The sequence below is a fragment of the Triturus cristatus genome, chromosome 3_1 (genome assembly GCF_964204655.1).
Source record: "Triturus cristatus chromosome 3_1, aTriCri1.1, whole genome shotgun sequence".
In the NCBI taxonomy this organism is placed as follows: Eukaryota; Metazoa; Chordata; class Amphibia; order Caudata; family Salamandridae; genus Triturus; species Triturus cristatus.
Window position 1 is genome coordinate 486,282,732 of NC_140583.1, and position 16,079 is coordinate 486,298,810.

General features: G+C 44.3%; 1 protein-coding gene across 3 annotated transcripts in view; it reads left to right on the plus strand.

The window, feature by feature from the left end:
* The first annotated feature begins 361 nt into the window (after positions 1–361).
* The window catches only part of TUBGCP4 (tubulin gamma complex component 4), a 491,481-nt gene continuing 475,763 nt past the window's right edge, over positions 362–16,079 (plus strand). For all 3 annotated transcript variants that reach the window (XM_085644307.1, XM_085644309.1, XM_085644310.1), the window contains exon 1: positions 362–574. In XM_085644307.1, the coding sequence (XP_085500433.1) occupies positions 497–574 (78 nt within the window). In that variant the 5' untranslated portion in view covers positions 362–496. The remainder of the gene's footprint in view (positions 575–16,079) is intronic.

Sequence of the window (16,079 nt, forward strand, 5' to 3'; positions counted from 1 at the left end):
TGTCAGATAAAAAACTACGTATCCCGGCAGGCAGTATCCCTCGCCCTCTGCTGGAAATGCGAGGTAGAAGCGGCGGGAAGAGTATTTACACGCTTTTGAAACTGAGGACCGTAACAAGGAGGCGGCTTAAGTTTAGCAGAGCGCTGACGGAAGTGCTTCAGACGTGCTCTGGAGGACAATAATAAAGAGCAGATACTGTTTGCCTTTTTAAATATACTTTATATCCATATTATTGCTAACTTGCATAATAAAGAATTATTATCCCATTATATTTGTACTCTGTCTGTATAGCGTGGACTTTCGTATGGAATATTTTTTGTGACTATGTCGTCTTTATGTGGGACGGACTTGCTTCGGGCTTCTTTTTGACAAAGAAGCCAGCTTGTTTTGTACACTGGCAATCGTCTTGTCATTTGGATGGTCTTCTTTTTCACTGAGGCTTAAGTGTGTTACTGTACGAGTCCGAGGCTTTGAACAGCCTTGTAGGGCACCGAGAATGATTCACGAGCTGCTGTTGGCGCTGAGCGGCTACCCGGGGAGCATCTTCACGTGGAACAAGCGCACCGGCCTGCAGGTAATAGAGAAGGAAAGTGGCAGCAGAGAAATGGCTGCAACAGTTAAGAGACTGTTAAGTGCCATGGTATAGTCAAAATAGACAGGCTTGAGGCATAGGAGAAAGAGGAGTGGGGAGTAAGTGGGGATTAAGGCGTGGGGAGCAAATGGAGCGTCATGCTAACTGGGCAAGGGACCCGGCTCTCTAGTAGACTAGGGGCAGAGTCAGCACAGGCAAGAGAGAGGAAGGGGGAAATAGCATAGTAAGGGAACGATTAACATTGAGAAGTTGAGCAGCATAGGCAGGGTGCGTTACGGGTGTCTCCTTTCTATGTAGTGCTGTTGAGTGTTTTTCTGTCACTGTGTGTTAATGTATTTTATTGTATTTATATAGCGCATACTACCCCTGGCGAGGCGTCGAAGTGCTTTTTGGGGAGTAGCATGTGACTCTGAAACCCATAAAGGATTATTGGTGAATTAGTATAGTGATATATGAAAGTAATTTGAGTGTTGGATATTAGTCAGTTATTTGGATTGAGAAGGATAGCGGAGGGATAGAAGAGGGAAAAAAAGGTTTGCATTTATATAGTGCTTGTTAACCCTGATGGGGTGTTGAAGCGCCTTTTTGTCGAGTAGCGCACTACTCCTGAACGCATAAAGGATTAGTGTTGAATTAGTATAGTGAAATATGAATAATTTGAGTGGTGGATATGTTATTCAGTTATTTGGATAGAGAAGGGTAGCGGAGGGAAAGAAGGGGGGGAAAACGTTTGCATTTATATAGTGCTTGCCAGAGGCACAACTAGAGTCAAATTTCGGGGGGGGGGGGGGGGGGGAGGTGGGTTCTAATACAAATTTCGGGGGGGGGGGGCTAGTTCTTCCAGCAATCTGCAGAGTGAAGATGCAGGGGCTCTAAGAAGGGGTGAAAACACAACAAAGCCTCATTAACAAGTACATGGTCTTTTAAAGACCCGTGAAGTACTCAGGTGTGTGCCCGGGAAGCTGTCTCAGCCTAGGCTGACACACACGACGGGGGTGGGGGGGGCTGAAGCCCTTTGAGCCCAATGGGCGTTGTGCGCCTGGTGCTTGCTACCCCTGACGAGGTGTTGAAGCGTTTTTTCGGCAAGTAGTACGCTACTCTAGAACTCCTAAAGGATTATAACATGCATGCGACTTGCAGCATGTGTGGAAAGTGTAGGCTTCCTTTCTTACAGAAAACATGAACAGTACGTGTAAACACTTCACGCATTCCCTCACACAACATGGATGCGACATGACAGCAGGGGCAATGTAAGCTTTCCACGCACTAATACAGCACGAGCAGCGGCATCCTCTTTACACAGTATGTGTGAAGCACGTGTGGGGACAGTGCATGCTCCCCAGAACGTGAACAGCACGTAAAAGAGCAGTGCACGCTTCCTCTCATGCAGGCACATAATGGGTACACGTGATGCAGCAGTGCAAGCTTCCTATAGTGCCTTATGATAGAGCAAGAGTAAAAGGTGTTAGTCTGTAATAGCGTGCGTATTGGCGTGCCAACATATAAAACATTCACAAGGTGCAATGAGAAAATAAACAATACCGTAAAACAGTACGTTTGTCGGCTTGTATACACACATATTCCCTTTCACTCACTGAAGTCATAGCAGGCTAACTGTAAACATTAGACTGCCACCCAAAAACTTGCTAAGATGATGGACTAAAGCAAGCAAACCAATTAAAAGTTTATGGCAAGTTTTTTTGTGAACCAACGTGCTTACTGAAATAAAAAACACAAGTATTTAATTAAAATATCAAGTAGACTAAGAATCTCTCAACACCACTATGCAAACCCAGTAGTGCCCACTCAATGCAACGTCATTTTACTCAATTGTAGCAAGTAACCCAGAAGAACTCTGTAGAAGGCTAAGGGGCCTCAGTCTGTACAACAGATGACATACAGAAGAGCATCTATGTCCTTTCTATTAGCGCTAACAGCCCCTTCATAACTAGGACAAAATTAACCACACACACCGACCAAATGACAACAGAACACAGCGACACACCTTCCCTGCAATCAGAATTCTTTTAGTTTGGACAACAAAGCACATCACACATGTGAGCATAGGGTGTCTGAACCTCACAGCCTCATTCCTTTAGTGCGCTAGCTCAGATTCTAGCTTCGGCAACTACTTCCATGTCCGCACTTAAATTAAAATCTTATTTCGTTAGTAACACACCTACTTCACCACGCCTGATGCAGGATTCTTTCAAGCTGTGTTACCTGTAGAGTCACCATATTAGTCCAGTACCCTCCAGGGCTCGACAAATCCACTCGACCGCTCGCATTTGCGAGGTAAATTTAATGAGGTCGAGCTATTTTTAGGTCCTATACTAACTTTTGCCCTCTGTCTTTGAAAACGGAGAAAATGTGACAAGATAACAAGATTTAAAGACCTTTTTATTGCTCACAAAGCAAATGAGCAATAAAGATGCCTTTAAATCTTATCTTGTCACATTTGCTCTGCTTTCAGAGAAGGAGGTCAAGTAGGTTACTGTTAGGTCGAGGAGATTTTTCAAGGTACTAGACCTGCAGGACTAGTACCATTTTTCAGATTTTTCGAGCCCTGCCCTCTCTCAGTGATAACTGCTTGAGTACACACAAATGGCTCGCTATTATCAATGACAAAGATAAATAAAGTTTAAGACTTCGTGCCTGTTCGGGCCATTCTCTGATTCAAATGAGCCATGAATAACAGGGTCTGCCTTCAATTGGTTCTGCTCATTTCTTCAAAACAGAACGCAAAAAGTCAAGGGAAATTAATCCCTCTCTAAGGTTGCTCCAGTCACACTTGGGGTCCCACAAGGCTCCTCCCTCTCACCCAAGAACTTCGGCTATTTATGGAGCCACTAACAGAAATTCTACGGTCATCTAACTTTCACTATCTTCTGTATGCTGATGATATCCAACTGTACTTGAAAATCTCTTCCCCTGAAGACATCCGATCCCATAATTCTAAATGCGAAGTGGGTCGCACACCGCTCGTGGTTACGCACCTGCGCGCTAAGAGAGGTACTAGACCTGATTTTGTTTTTAGCAGCTTACACAGCAACCCCACTCTCATTTTCCTACTCCCTGCTGACGAGAGGCAACTACCTCGAAACACGTGTCCAGGGATGGCACACGCCACGCATACTTGCACGCACTCTTGAGCATAGGTGTATCCGCCGACGCTGACCTTCAGGGACCATTTTCATTGGGGGAACACGACTGGTAGGTGTAGCAGTGTGCGACCAATCTGATGTAACTTTATATTCAGGCTCCCTTGAGCCGGTGGAGTCGACGGACTCATGGTTACGCACCTGCGCGCTAAGAGAGGTACTAGACCTGATTTTGTTTTTAGCAGCTTACACAGCAACCCCACTCTCATTTTCCTACTCCCTGCTGACGAGAGGCAACTACCTCGAAACACGTGTCCAGGGATGGCACACGCCACGCATACTTGCACGCACTCTTGAGCATAGGTGTATCCGCCGACGCTGACCTTCAGGGACCATTTTCATTGGGGGAACACGACTGGTAGGTGTAGCAGTGTGCGACCAATCTGATGTAACTTTATATTCAGGCTCCCTTGAGCCGGTGGAGTCGACGGACTCATGGTTACGCACCTGCGCGCTAAGAGAGGTACTAGACCTGATTTTGTTTTTAGCAGCTTACACAGCAACCCCACTCTCATTTTCCTACTCCCTGCTGACGAGAGGCAACTACCTCGAAACACGTGTCCAGGGATGGCACACGCCACGCATACTTGCACGCACTCTTGAGCATAGGTGTATCCGCCGACGCTGACCTTCAGGGACCATTTTCATTGGGGGAACACGACTGGTAGGTGTAGCAGTGTGCGACCAATCTGATGTAGCGATCCCATAATTCTATTCTTCAAAATACCCAAAATTGACTGTCATGTAACCACCTCAAACTCAAAGCAGAATCCCTCCTAATTGCCCCATCCAATCAGATACACGCTATTAATGATCGGATGAAGCAACTAATGGCGTTCAATTGCACCCCACAAATTGAGTCAGCAAGATTTAGGAATAACCCTTGACAAAAACCTTAATATGCAAAACCTTAATATGCAGTATCATATTTGTGCCACCACTAAAGGAGTAAACCTCCAAATGAGCATACTATTTATTTATTTATAAAGTTTCATATAGCGCGAACTTGATCCCGAGGGATATCAGAGCGCTTTACAATTTGAGGGAAAGGAAGGTAACAGTTCAGTACATGAGTCAAATGGGAATATAAAACAGACAGTGAATCAAATAGGGCTCACATAACAAGGCCAGTTACATCCTGGGGGTCAGCAAAGAATGGGTTAGTAACTGATGCATAGCGACATAGGAGGGGAGGAAATGATTCAACAAGTGAGGAAGAAGAGAAAAGAAAAGAAAAATACATGATTAGCTACCAGCACTGGGCTTAAAGGAGTATGTCCAATGCATTAGAGCAGACAATCGCGCATCCTGTTAAGGTAAGAACTTATTCATGAGGAATCTTTTTACTTCCAATTTGAAAGCAACCTTGGAGGAGATTCTACGAATTTCCGGTGGAAGAGAGTTTCCAGATTTTCGGTGCAGACCCAGAGAAAGCTCGTTGGCATGTTCTCTTTTTACGAAAGATCTGAGGTTTCAGGAGGAGAGAGTTAGCATTCCTAGATGGTCTACCTCCACTGGATAGTTCTAGCTTTTGCGCTACATAGTTGGAGGTTTTGAAGTGGAGGGCTTTGTGAGATAGGCAGGCAATCTCTAGCTGTATTCTTGCTTTGTAGGGCAGCCAGTTTAGGGATTTTAAGACTGGGGAGATGTGTGCATTTCGCTTGGTGCCCGTAAACAATCTGGCCGCCGCATTCAATGATGCCCTTAGTGGGGAGGCCACAGAGCATAGCACTGCCATAGTCAAGCTGTGATAGGAAAGGTTTGAGATTCCTGAGTATCCTCAGAAGGTGGTTAGCTCCCTTGCATACATTGCTGATATGAGTCTTCATGTTCAAGTGCTTGTCCAGGGTCATTCCTAAAGATTTAGCTGAGTCAATAATGTGGGAAGATCAGTTGAAGGCCTTAAGTTGGTACATCCAGAGGTTGATTTTAGTAGTGTGTTTTGGGAGAGAAATGAGGAGGAATTCTGTTTTGGAGGTGTTTAGCAGGAGGTGGTTCTCAGTTAACCAGTTTTGAGTAGTCAATAGGGTGGAGTTGAGTGAAGTGATGTCATCCTGGGAGGAGATTTTCAGATAGAGTTGGATGTCATCTGCATACATATGGAAGAGAATGTCCATGGATTTTAGTTCATTAGCTAATGATTCCAGGAACAGGTTGAAGAGTATGGGAGACAGTGTGGACCCTTGGGGAACCCCCATGGAAACTGGTGATGGCTGGGAGAGAGAGTGGTTCGCCATCACTCTTTGGGATCTGTGCTGGAGGAAGGACGAGAACCATTGCAGCACCTGACCAGAGAGGCCTATCATGTGCTCCAGAATGGCTAGGAGGTTTTCGTGATTGACAGTGTCAAATGCAGAGGAAAGGTCCAGGAGGCAATTTTCATTTCGGTCAAGCATTATTAAAATGTCATCCATCACGTGAGTGAGAGCCGATTCAGTGCTGTGCCCACTACGAAAGCCAGATTGATGTTGGTCCAGGAGATGGATATTTTCAATGTGCGCAGAGAGTTGCGACTGGACGCATTCTTCTAGGAGTTTGGCCAGAGTGGGGATGCTAGAGATAGTAAGGGAAATAAAACCCTTTCTCCTTCAAAATGACTTCAAGTCTGCGATGCAAGCACTCGTGATACCCAGACTGGAGTATGGAAGCTCAACCCCAGGATACTGGTGGTCTCTGGAGTTTCTTAAAGGCATAGTGTTTAGTTTAAGACATATAATTGCATCCTATGGGGGCTACTCTGTCCCATTCTTTCATCTCTATCATGAAAAAGGAGTTTTGTGAAGGGGGCTTTTCTGTGTGTTATACACCATAAACAATTACACAAAACATAGTATACTGGCTTCTTTTTCACTTCAAGATGAAGTTGGAGCCATTGTAGCCTATTTAGTTAGGCGGCATTATTGTCTTTCCTATCTCTTAAGTGTATTTCCAGGCCTTACTGAAGAAAGGCAAAAGATATCCACTTAAGAGGATATAACTAAAGAAATGCTCCGGGGTCCCGGAACGTGGGTGGGACTATTCAAGTGCTTATGACTATACATGGAAATCCCCTGCTAGAGAATCTTCGCTTCCGTGACTTTAATAAAATCGAGATTTTCTGCCAACCAGGCTGTGAAAAAAACTTACATTTTATGGCATGACACAGAGGCTATCTTTATGCAAGTTCAAAGTGTATTTAGTACATTATCAATCACGTTTGTGATTGGTATAAAATAACAGTTTTTAAACATACTTTCATTCAACTAGTCTGCTGCCCTAAGGATATCCTGTAGACCTCCTCCTATGATAAAGGCTTTGGAAGCTGTCACATCCCTAAGGGAATGTGTCCCAAAAATAGATGCATTCATACCACTCTCAATCATTACTTCTTTTACCCATCTTGCTAGAGCAGGCGAAGAAACTGTTTTTTGAGGCCTTTAGTGTGAAATCAACAGTTGCGCAGCGTTTCCTCTCATACTCTCAGTTCTCTTGTATTCTTTCAAGCACTTTACCATGCACAATCTCTCATTCTGAGAAAAGTAAGGGTAGAAGTTCGAGAATGACATAGTTGTGGTCCTTCTTTTAAGATAAAAGCAGACTCAGTCAAGTTGATAAGCCCGGCTAGTGACATCCAAGGCCTTCACGTCTGAGGCCTATCTTAAGGACACCAGGCAGAGTAATACTGTAAGTTTATAAGAGATGTGGTTTAGGGATAAATTTGAGTTTTGGCCCACACTAATGGGTGGGTAAGTAGCTTGAAGGTTACTTTCTCCTCCAAGGGGAGCCAGTGGAGGTCTCGCCGGTGATGTGCTCATGTCGTGGGATGCCGAGGACGAGTCTTGCTGCGGTGTTCTGGATGGTCTGGAGTTTGCGTAGCAGGGATTTGTTGATTCAAGCACAGAGGGTGTTTCCGTAGTCCAGTCTGCTTGTTATGAGTGCGTGGGTGACGGTCTTTCTGGCCTCAGGGGGGAGCCACTTGAAGGTCTTGCGGAGGACGTGGAGGGTATTGAAGCAGGTGGAGGCCACGGCGTTGATCTGTCAGGTTATGGTGAGGGAGGAGTCGAGTATGATGCCGAGGTTCTGGGTGTGGTCCGTGGGGGAGGAGGGGTGCCGAGGGCATAAGGCCACCAGGAGTTGTCACACGCAGAGGGGGAGGGTCCGAGGACTAGGACTAAAATTAATTTGTTTGTCATTGTTTAAATATTTAATATTTTGTTCTGACACCTCCGGAAGACAGTAGAATTGAAGATGCTAAATGCTTTCTTAAAATGGGATAGTACTTGTGTGTTAAGGTAATGACATTCATATTTCGGATTTGCCAAAGACTTGATCCTTTCAATCACGCCATGATGACTTTGCTGTTTTAGTATACAAGATTTGAGTATAAAAATGGGGGATCCAGATTATTGTTGAGAGATTTTTAGGAGACTTTCCTTTACTACTAGGAATGCTTTCTGATTCTTTCTTGCCTTTGCTGCTCATTTCAGGTCAAGAATGATTTCCTATTTTGACTTATCTGTATAATTGTGCATTGAAGCCTTTATGACATTTATTCTGTACTGCTTAATTTTGGAATTTTGTTGTTGTAATACAACCCTTTAACTTCTCTCTGATCTAGAACTTGAGGGGTCCCAATCACTTATTTCCTTTAGTCTGCTAAAAGTGATGTTGAGGGTGCTTTTTCATGCAATTTCTTTTCGTGGGAACATTTAAGATAAATTTTCGGGTGTTTTGATTTTTTTGTGGGGGCTCGATTTATTTGGATTTGGGTGTTTCTTCCACAGTCCTCTATTATAAGAGACAACCTTGGTCCCCTTTGTTACTCCAGCTCTGAGTTTATTACACTTGCATTTTCCCTCTAGGCATTTTCCCTCTATCCCAGTTTACCAGAGAACTCGCTTCGTTGGCTCTCTCTGGGGGTTTGGTGATTGAGAGGCAGAGGCTGCCATCCCTAAATGTTCTTCCAACATTGCAATCTCTAGCCAAAACTCTAGAAAAAGTAGCATCCTTAAAGTTGTCATGAGACATTGAGGGAATATTTCTAGATGGCGTTCCTCCAGGGGTCTCCATCCTGCCTCTTGTGAGGGTGGACGTTTCGTGGCATTTTGCAATTTGATCCATTTAGCTTCTTGTTTGTTATGCATCTTCCACCTTAAGTGACCAGTGTTACACTCCACTGTCCCTCCTTGGGACCTTCCTCTGGTTTTTTCTTACCTTCAAGATTGTCCTTTTGAACCCATTTCCTCACTATCCTCGAAAAAATCTAACCTTAAAGGTAATGTTTCTAGTGACCATATCTTCAAGGCGAAGGTTAGGGGAAATTGAGGCTATCCTTTTTCATAAACAATATCTCAAAATATTTCAGGAGAAAGTGGTTATTTGTGCAGAACCTGCTTTCCTACCCAAGGTCTCCTCTTCCTTTCATGTTTCCCTAGAAATGGTCCTTACTCTGCTCTAGCGGTATCTCCAGTAGGCCTGTAAAGACCCTCTGCAAGTGAGTAATCCTGTGCAGAAACCCAGGAGACAGGCGATCAAGGTCCCTTTCCTTGCTACCAATTATAGTCCCTGTGCCAGTCAGGCATGACATGATCCCCTGGACCTAGCTTACCAAAAAGAAAGACAGGCCAAATCCCAAGTTGCAATGCCACCGCTCCAGTGGGACCTCAGCTAAGTTAATTACTCACGTCCACAACACGACGAGCAAACTGTATAGCATTTGCTAGTTTGAGTTTTGAATCTTGGAAACTATTGGGCTTCACATTTCCAGTCTACGCCCAGCAGGTATGGCACAAGCACTTTTAATCCACTTATCATGAGACACCCCTTCCCCACACTTACCATGATGGTTTGCCATTATTCCCGATAGATCCAGTATGACTCTTTTACAGGAGAATGCATTTTATGATTGAAATCAAACAGAGGTATTTCCAAATCTTCTTTGCCACCATTACACAGGGTTAGTCCCTGATAAAAATGAATATGTCTGTATCCATGGTGGTTTTCAGAATACCAGTGAGGCACCAACAAAACCTAGAACCTACTTTTATTTTAAACTACGGTTTGCAATTATAGAAAGCCTGTGAACTCAGTTCTGTTGCACCATGCCGTGTCTTGTTGCTGAGTGTGCAACCATCTCTTGATCCTCCCCTCAGACTTTTTCTTTGTCACTGTTGCAGGTGACTGCCAGTTACAGCAGTTGATTTACTAGCTAATTGGAATAATAATTGCCTGCAGCTGGAATGTTTATTAGTGTTACATCTTTCTTATATGTAAATATTTAAGTAAGCAAGTGGCATTCCTACAGCGTGATTCAAGCTTGGTCCCTGAATGTAGCTCGGTTATAAAAAGTCATAGGACTCCGCCACCTGCACTGTACTGGGCTAGCAATGGCAGTGACTGTTTTCTTTTTTTATTATGTTTTTGCTATCCTAAGTCCATCATGGGTAATCCCATTACAAGGATGTAGGAAAGTGGGATCTGCTTCTATGGTTACCCCCACTTTTTGGCTGGTGCTAAGCTGTATTTTGGCTAGTCTGACTGAGATCCTGCTAATCAGGACCTCAGTCTATCTGCTTTCTCCCTAAAATTGTTGTATTCAGTACTTGGGTACATGCCAGATTGTATACTGGGGTACCATTATAAGTCCCTAGTCTACGGTACTAAGGTGCCCAGGGCGTAGGTACTCCAGAGCTCTCCCATGGGCTGAAGCATGTATTATGACACCCATGAGAGACCATTCAAAATGGAACTACAGGCCTGCCATTGCAGCCTGTGTAAGCTGGTGCTAGCACAACTTACTAAAGATATTGGTTTCCTATATCTAGGGTCACTGCACTTAAAACCTATAAGTCACCCCTAGAGCAGGCCTTAGCAATCCTGAAGGCAGGGTGCTTGGTTCTAAGTGAGAGGGTGCCTCTGCATTAGCAGGACACCCCTGCAGCCTACGGAGTCCATTCTCCCGGGTTGTCAGTGAAGCAGACATATACAATATAGAGGGGCACCGCGTAATTACGTGATGACCATCTTGAAAACGTCTGCAACGAATCCTATCATGTTTAGTATCAAATATGTTGGAATCATACCCCCACACCGTAAACGGTGTGCGGGTATGATTCAAAGCAGTGGAAGAGCCCTCCCTTAGGCTCTCCGTGTTCCTGGTACCAGCCTTCTTGACCCGCACAGCACAAAATGGTTGCTGCCACCCAGAGACATGATTCTGCCCTCCTGCTGCTGAGCCAAGCTTGAGCAGAGGAAGACGGAACAATAGGCATCCTGTCACAGGGAGGCGTGACCACTTCTCAGACAGGATTTAGGGTATTGGGATGGGGTGGGTGCGCTTGCCAGCACCACTCAGTCTGCATGAGGGGTGCATTTGGTGTCCCTGTGCATAGTTCAGTTCTGGGAGCTGTTGGCTCCCGCTCTGGCGTGAAATTTGACAAAGGACATGAGAGTAACCTCCCCCCTGTCCAGATCCTCCCCTGGGAAGGTTCAGGGTCCCCTGAACCTTCCCAACTCTTTCCCTAGGGTACTTAAGGGCTTACCTGGGTGTAGGTCCCTAGATACGTTATGGGATATGATTCAGATCAGATGCTTCTGCACTTCTACCGTCTGGGCACTCTGGGCTTCGTTTGGGCCTGACTTCATCGTCCTTTCAGTCTGCTGCATCGTCTTTGCCTGTGCATCATACAGGAACCTTCCAAGGCCTGTGAAGCATCAAAGACACCTGAAGAAATCTCCCTTGGAGTGAAGGAGTCACTCCCCTACATTTGCAGCCTGTGTGGTGGTTTTCCACAGCTCCCGAGGCCTGCCCTGCCCTCTCACCTGGTTTGAGGCCATTATCCCTTGTTGGGGTTGCAATAACCGAACCCTCATGCACTGCGTCCAGCTTGCAGTTGCAAAGGCTTGTTGGCTTCTTTGCAAGAAGATCTTCGGGCTCCAAGTAGCTTCAACCTCGAGCTCCTCTAGTGACCAGAATCTTCAGCCACACCACATTGTGTGCATCGTAGCCTGCATCTTTTGGTGAGCTGCTTGAGGTCCTCTCCAGTGCCTCAGGCCTGTGGGTCCACTTGAGGGTCACACTTGTTTCTTTTGGGCTCCCTTGATTGCTCGGGGCCTGCCCTGGCTCTCCTGCCTTTGGTGAGTCTCCTGCTCCTTGCTGGTCCCGACGTTGTTCCTTGTTTGACTCCTGCGTGGCTTGCCTTTGCCAAGGCTTGTTGGTGCTCCTGCCGGACACCGACCCCCCTCATGCAAAAAGAACTATTGATGGACAGAATGCAGAACAATGTCCTACATTCACCCCAGTACAGAGATCTGGGCCTAAATCCATCGTTTTTTTGCTCACCATGCCATTCCAGTTTGGACCCAGCCATATGCAAATCAGTCTTGACCCTGTGCCCTATGGGAACAGTCCAGCCCGAGCTGCCAGGCCAGGTCCTCCCTGGACTGGAAACAAGCATCCTAGGACCGGTTTTGGGGTTTCACCCCTCTTCAGCCAGGATAGCTTGATTCCAGTGGCACTCGACATCCTTAGTGAGACAGCTCGTGCACGGCTCCTGGTCCTCTTCAGCGTCGCTTGGTCCTCACAGCTGCAGAGGCAAGGTCCTCGTCATCCATCCTGCAGCACCCGGCATCGGAGGTCATTCGTCTTCCAAGTCTCGTGGTCACCCCTGAGTGACATAGACTCTGTCCTTTCTGCTTGCAGGTACCTCTCATCAAGAATCCAACCTTGGATTCCATCGGGCATTTCTTCCTTCCTCCACAGCGGCACTTTCCTGAAGTCCTCCATTGGGGTCGACGGCGGTTTCCGACACCACTTCATACATATGCACCTGGCTTCCCTAGTGTAGTTAACGTGGGTACTAAAGTATCTATGGGTGGGGTGGCTCTCCAACCTTCTGTCTTCCACGGGGTTTCTTCCGGGTCCACTGGATAGGGTTCCTAATCTTTAAAGCTCCAACTGCGACTTGCACATAGAGTTGTACGCACATGGTCTCCATAGGGTCCCTATCTCTCACCTTGAGTGGTTCCTTGGGATCCCAGCACTTCTACATCCTCTCGACCCTGTCTTGGAATGAGTCGTGGTTCTCATACCACTTTTATAGTATATGGTTTGGTTCCCCCCCAGGGGACCACTGTGTATTTCGTGCTATTTGCTGTGTTTCTTTTCCAAAGTATTGTGCGTATTGTGTTTCTCTCAGTGTAGGAGATATTGGAACGTACTAGAGAGTATTATATAATAAATACATATTTTTATATATACTTGTTGTGGTTCTTTTCACTTAATCTATACTATAAGATTGCACTCTGGTAAAACAAGCTGCTTTACACTCCTTCTGGACTAAACCTGAAGGCTGATCTCCACAGCTACCACTTATAGAGCTTTCTAAGGTTGTCTAAGACCTCTTAAAGCACCATAAGGGTTGTCTGGACTGGTGCAAGGTGCCCACTTACATTAGTGGACATCATATACCATGCCAGCTTGTCACAAAGGGTGACTGGCTTTCCCTAAATTGGCGTGACCTTTGGCTCTAGTTACCTTGCATCTCAAATCGTTGCCTTAGTTTCAACCGTTCACTTGGGACTTTGTATGATGTGTCCCGATAAGCCGGTTGCAAACCTGTTTTACCCCTCCTAGAGGGATATAAATTAAAATGTATACCTGTTCTGAACTATGGGGCAGGAATATGGGGCTTTCGGGAAGCACCTGGCTCCAACAGGAGGAGAATTGCTTTTGCAGACTTTTGATGGGAGTAGGCTCAGGAAGCCCACATTATTTCCTACATGAGGAACTGGACCTGCCCTACGTGGCGGACCTGGTGGGGCTTGCCCTACTCCTCCTTTCTACCTCGATTTGGAGCAATGACAAAGCATCACTCAACCGGAAAGTTATTACCGATTGTCTTGCTTGTGACTTTGGGATTAGAATCCCGTGGCTGAGCTATGTCAAGAAAACTGTGGAAGCCCTAGGCAGGCCTGATCTGTGTGCATCATCACACACTGTTATGCTAGGGAGCTGTACTTAGCTTTGCGGCAGCAAATAGAGAGAGCAGGGAGCTGTCCAAACCTACTGAGAGAGATTTAGTTGAAATTCAAACGGGCACGAGCACCGAAACATACCTGTCTATTGTGAAAGATGCTTGGGAACATTGTCTTTTGACCAAATTTCACCCAGGCAGCATTAAATGTCAGCTGTGCTTTCCACTAGGTCAGTTTGATACAGATTCTATCTTGATCTGCCCGTGTGATGAATCCTTCCTTCTTCTTTGTCTGTAAATTCCATCAGACGGCCAAGCATAAATCCTGGCACCGGTCTTAAAACGTTATGGATTTTACAAATCTAGACCTGCTTTTTATTTCCTTCATATGTTGCCTGATCCACATGTTTGTTACGCTGTGGGAGGTTTCTTGAAAATGGCACTGTGCAATACTGAATTAATTTGATATTCAATGATGCTTCCTAATGTGTCTGTGCACTTTATTTTGTCTTGCAATTTTCCGTCAAACGTATGAATTTATTGGTGGATATTTTTAACCTTGGGATGCTAATGCTTGATCTAATGTTTTGTGATTTATTTTTAATCGATTTTAGCCCATGTTATTGTATTAGTTTATTAATGTCTAGTGCTTTTAAATGGGCTCCTGTAGAAAAATGATTGATACATAGGAAAGTTTACCATATCTGGCAAAGATTTATTGTTGAGAGTGTGTCGTTTATTTTATTCTTTTATGATTATATTTGTATAATCAAATAAAGATTGGACTATTTGGCTTTCTTAATTGGATGAATCCAATCAAAATTTTGATGAGTTCAATATTCACGTTAAATATCCAGTTTATTTATACAATTTCCCTATTGCAGTATATCTGGTTCACTTGGCTTCATTTGAACATGTAAACGTTATATATGTGTTCTTGGGCCCAGAATTAGCCTTGGTTATTATTTTCGTAAGTCTGATTATTATGTTGGTGTAGGGATTTGTTTCTTTTGTCCCAGTTTTGTACTATCTTCCACGTGCATCATCGCTTGGTTTAGTCTCTGATGATGCATGTGCTGCTTTGCTCTTTCTACTCGTGGTTCTTCCTTCGTTATTGCACATGCTTGCAAAGTGCACTTACTTTCATCTCTTTTTACAAATATTTCTAAGTGTAGAACAATTTGCATTGCTTGTGAAATGTGATACAGTACCACATCTGAAACATGTGCTTCTCTGTCTGCCCATTGCTTTGCTGTTGAACTTATTTGCTATTACATTTGTTATAGTATTTATTCCTAAGTTATAAGCAAATAGTCCTCCTCATTTTATATGTGAAATGTTTTCATAATTTGCTATTGAGTAGTCAGTCGACTTATCAATCACTGTTACTTTATTAGCAGTTGTGTTTTATATCACACACCACTTCACTACTGCGTTACTGTTATAGACAGACATAATTATGTGATCCATTAACATTTGGCCCCATAGTTAATTCTCAGTTCGTATTTGTTTTTGTCATTTGCCCATAAACACATTTCTCATCATCATATACAATGTCTGCATTCGAAACCAAGCAAAATGTGCAGTTGTTAGCAATAAGGACCCTAATTTACACAGTACATTTGATTGAGCATCAGTGCCAAAGTGATACAAGATCCCTTCGGTTGTGTGGGTTGTGCCTTCAATAACCGATTCCTCTCTTCTCATATCTTCAATTTAAGGATTAAAGTTAAATTGAGGACAGTGTTTTCTTCAATGATAAGGTATTTTTAAGGTTCTAAGTTAAGCAGTTGTCTCCTTCTGATTCACTGCATCCATATATAATTGGCTGCTACCTTGAATCCTAATATCCGCAATTATTTTGGCATTGACAGGTTTTCTGTCCTTCAAGTGAGTTTAACGGGGTGTTTCTTTTTTTGTGATTTAAAAAAAAAAAAAAAAAATGTTTGTAGCTTCCAATAAAGCAGACAATGAATACACTGCGTATGTGACTCAATACAATGCTTCGACCATACATTCCAATGCCATATTCAAAGACAAAATAATGCATAATAACAACAGTGATCTAATATACACTTAATTTATCCTCGGGTATTCCTTTGTGGATGCTAATTAAACCGTCAGTATTTTCCAGGAAGCCAACGCATCTGAGGGATCAACAAGTCCCAATGTACATGGGCGAGCATACATCAGTAAGCAAAGCATTGATCATAATGCACAATGAAGTGAGAGATAATGTGGTCGTAATTACAGATTGTCCAATATCAGCACATTAAAAGTTTCGGTGGATAATCGAAAGCATTTAATGCGACGACTAGTAACTCTAATGTTATCCAACAGAAACAGTGTGAACCAGAAAATAGGTAAATAAAA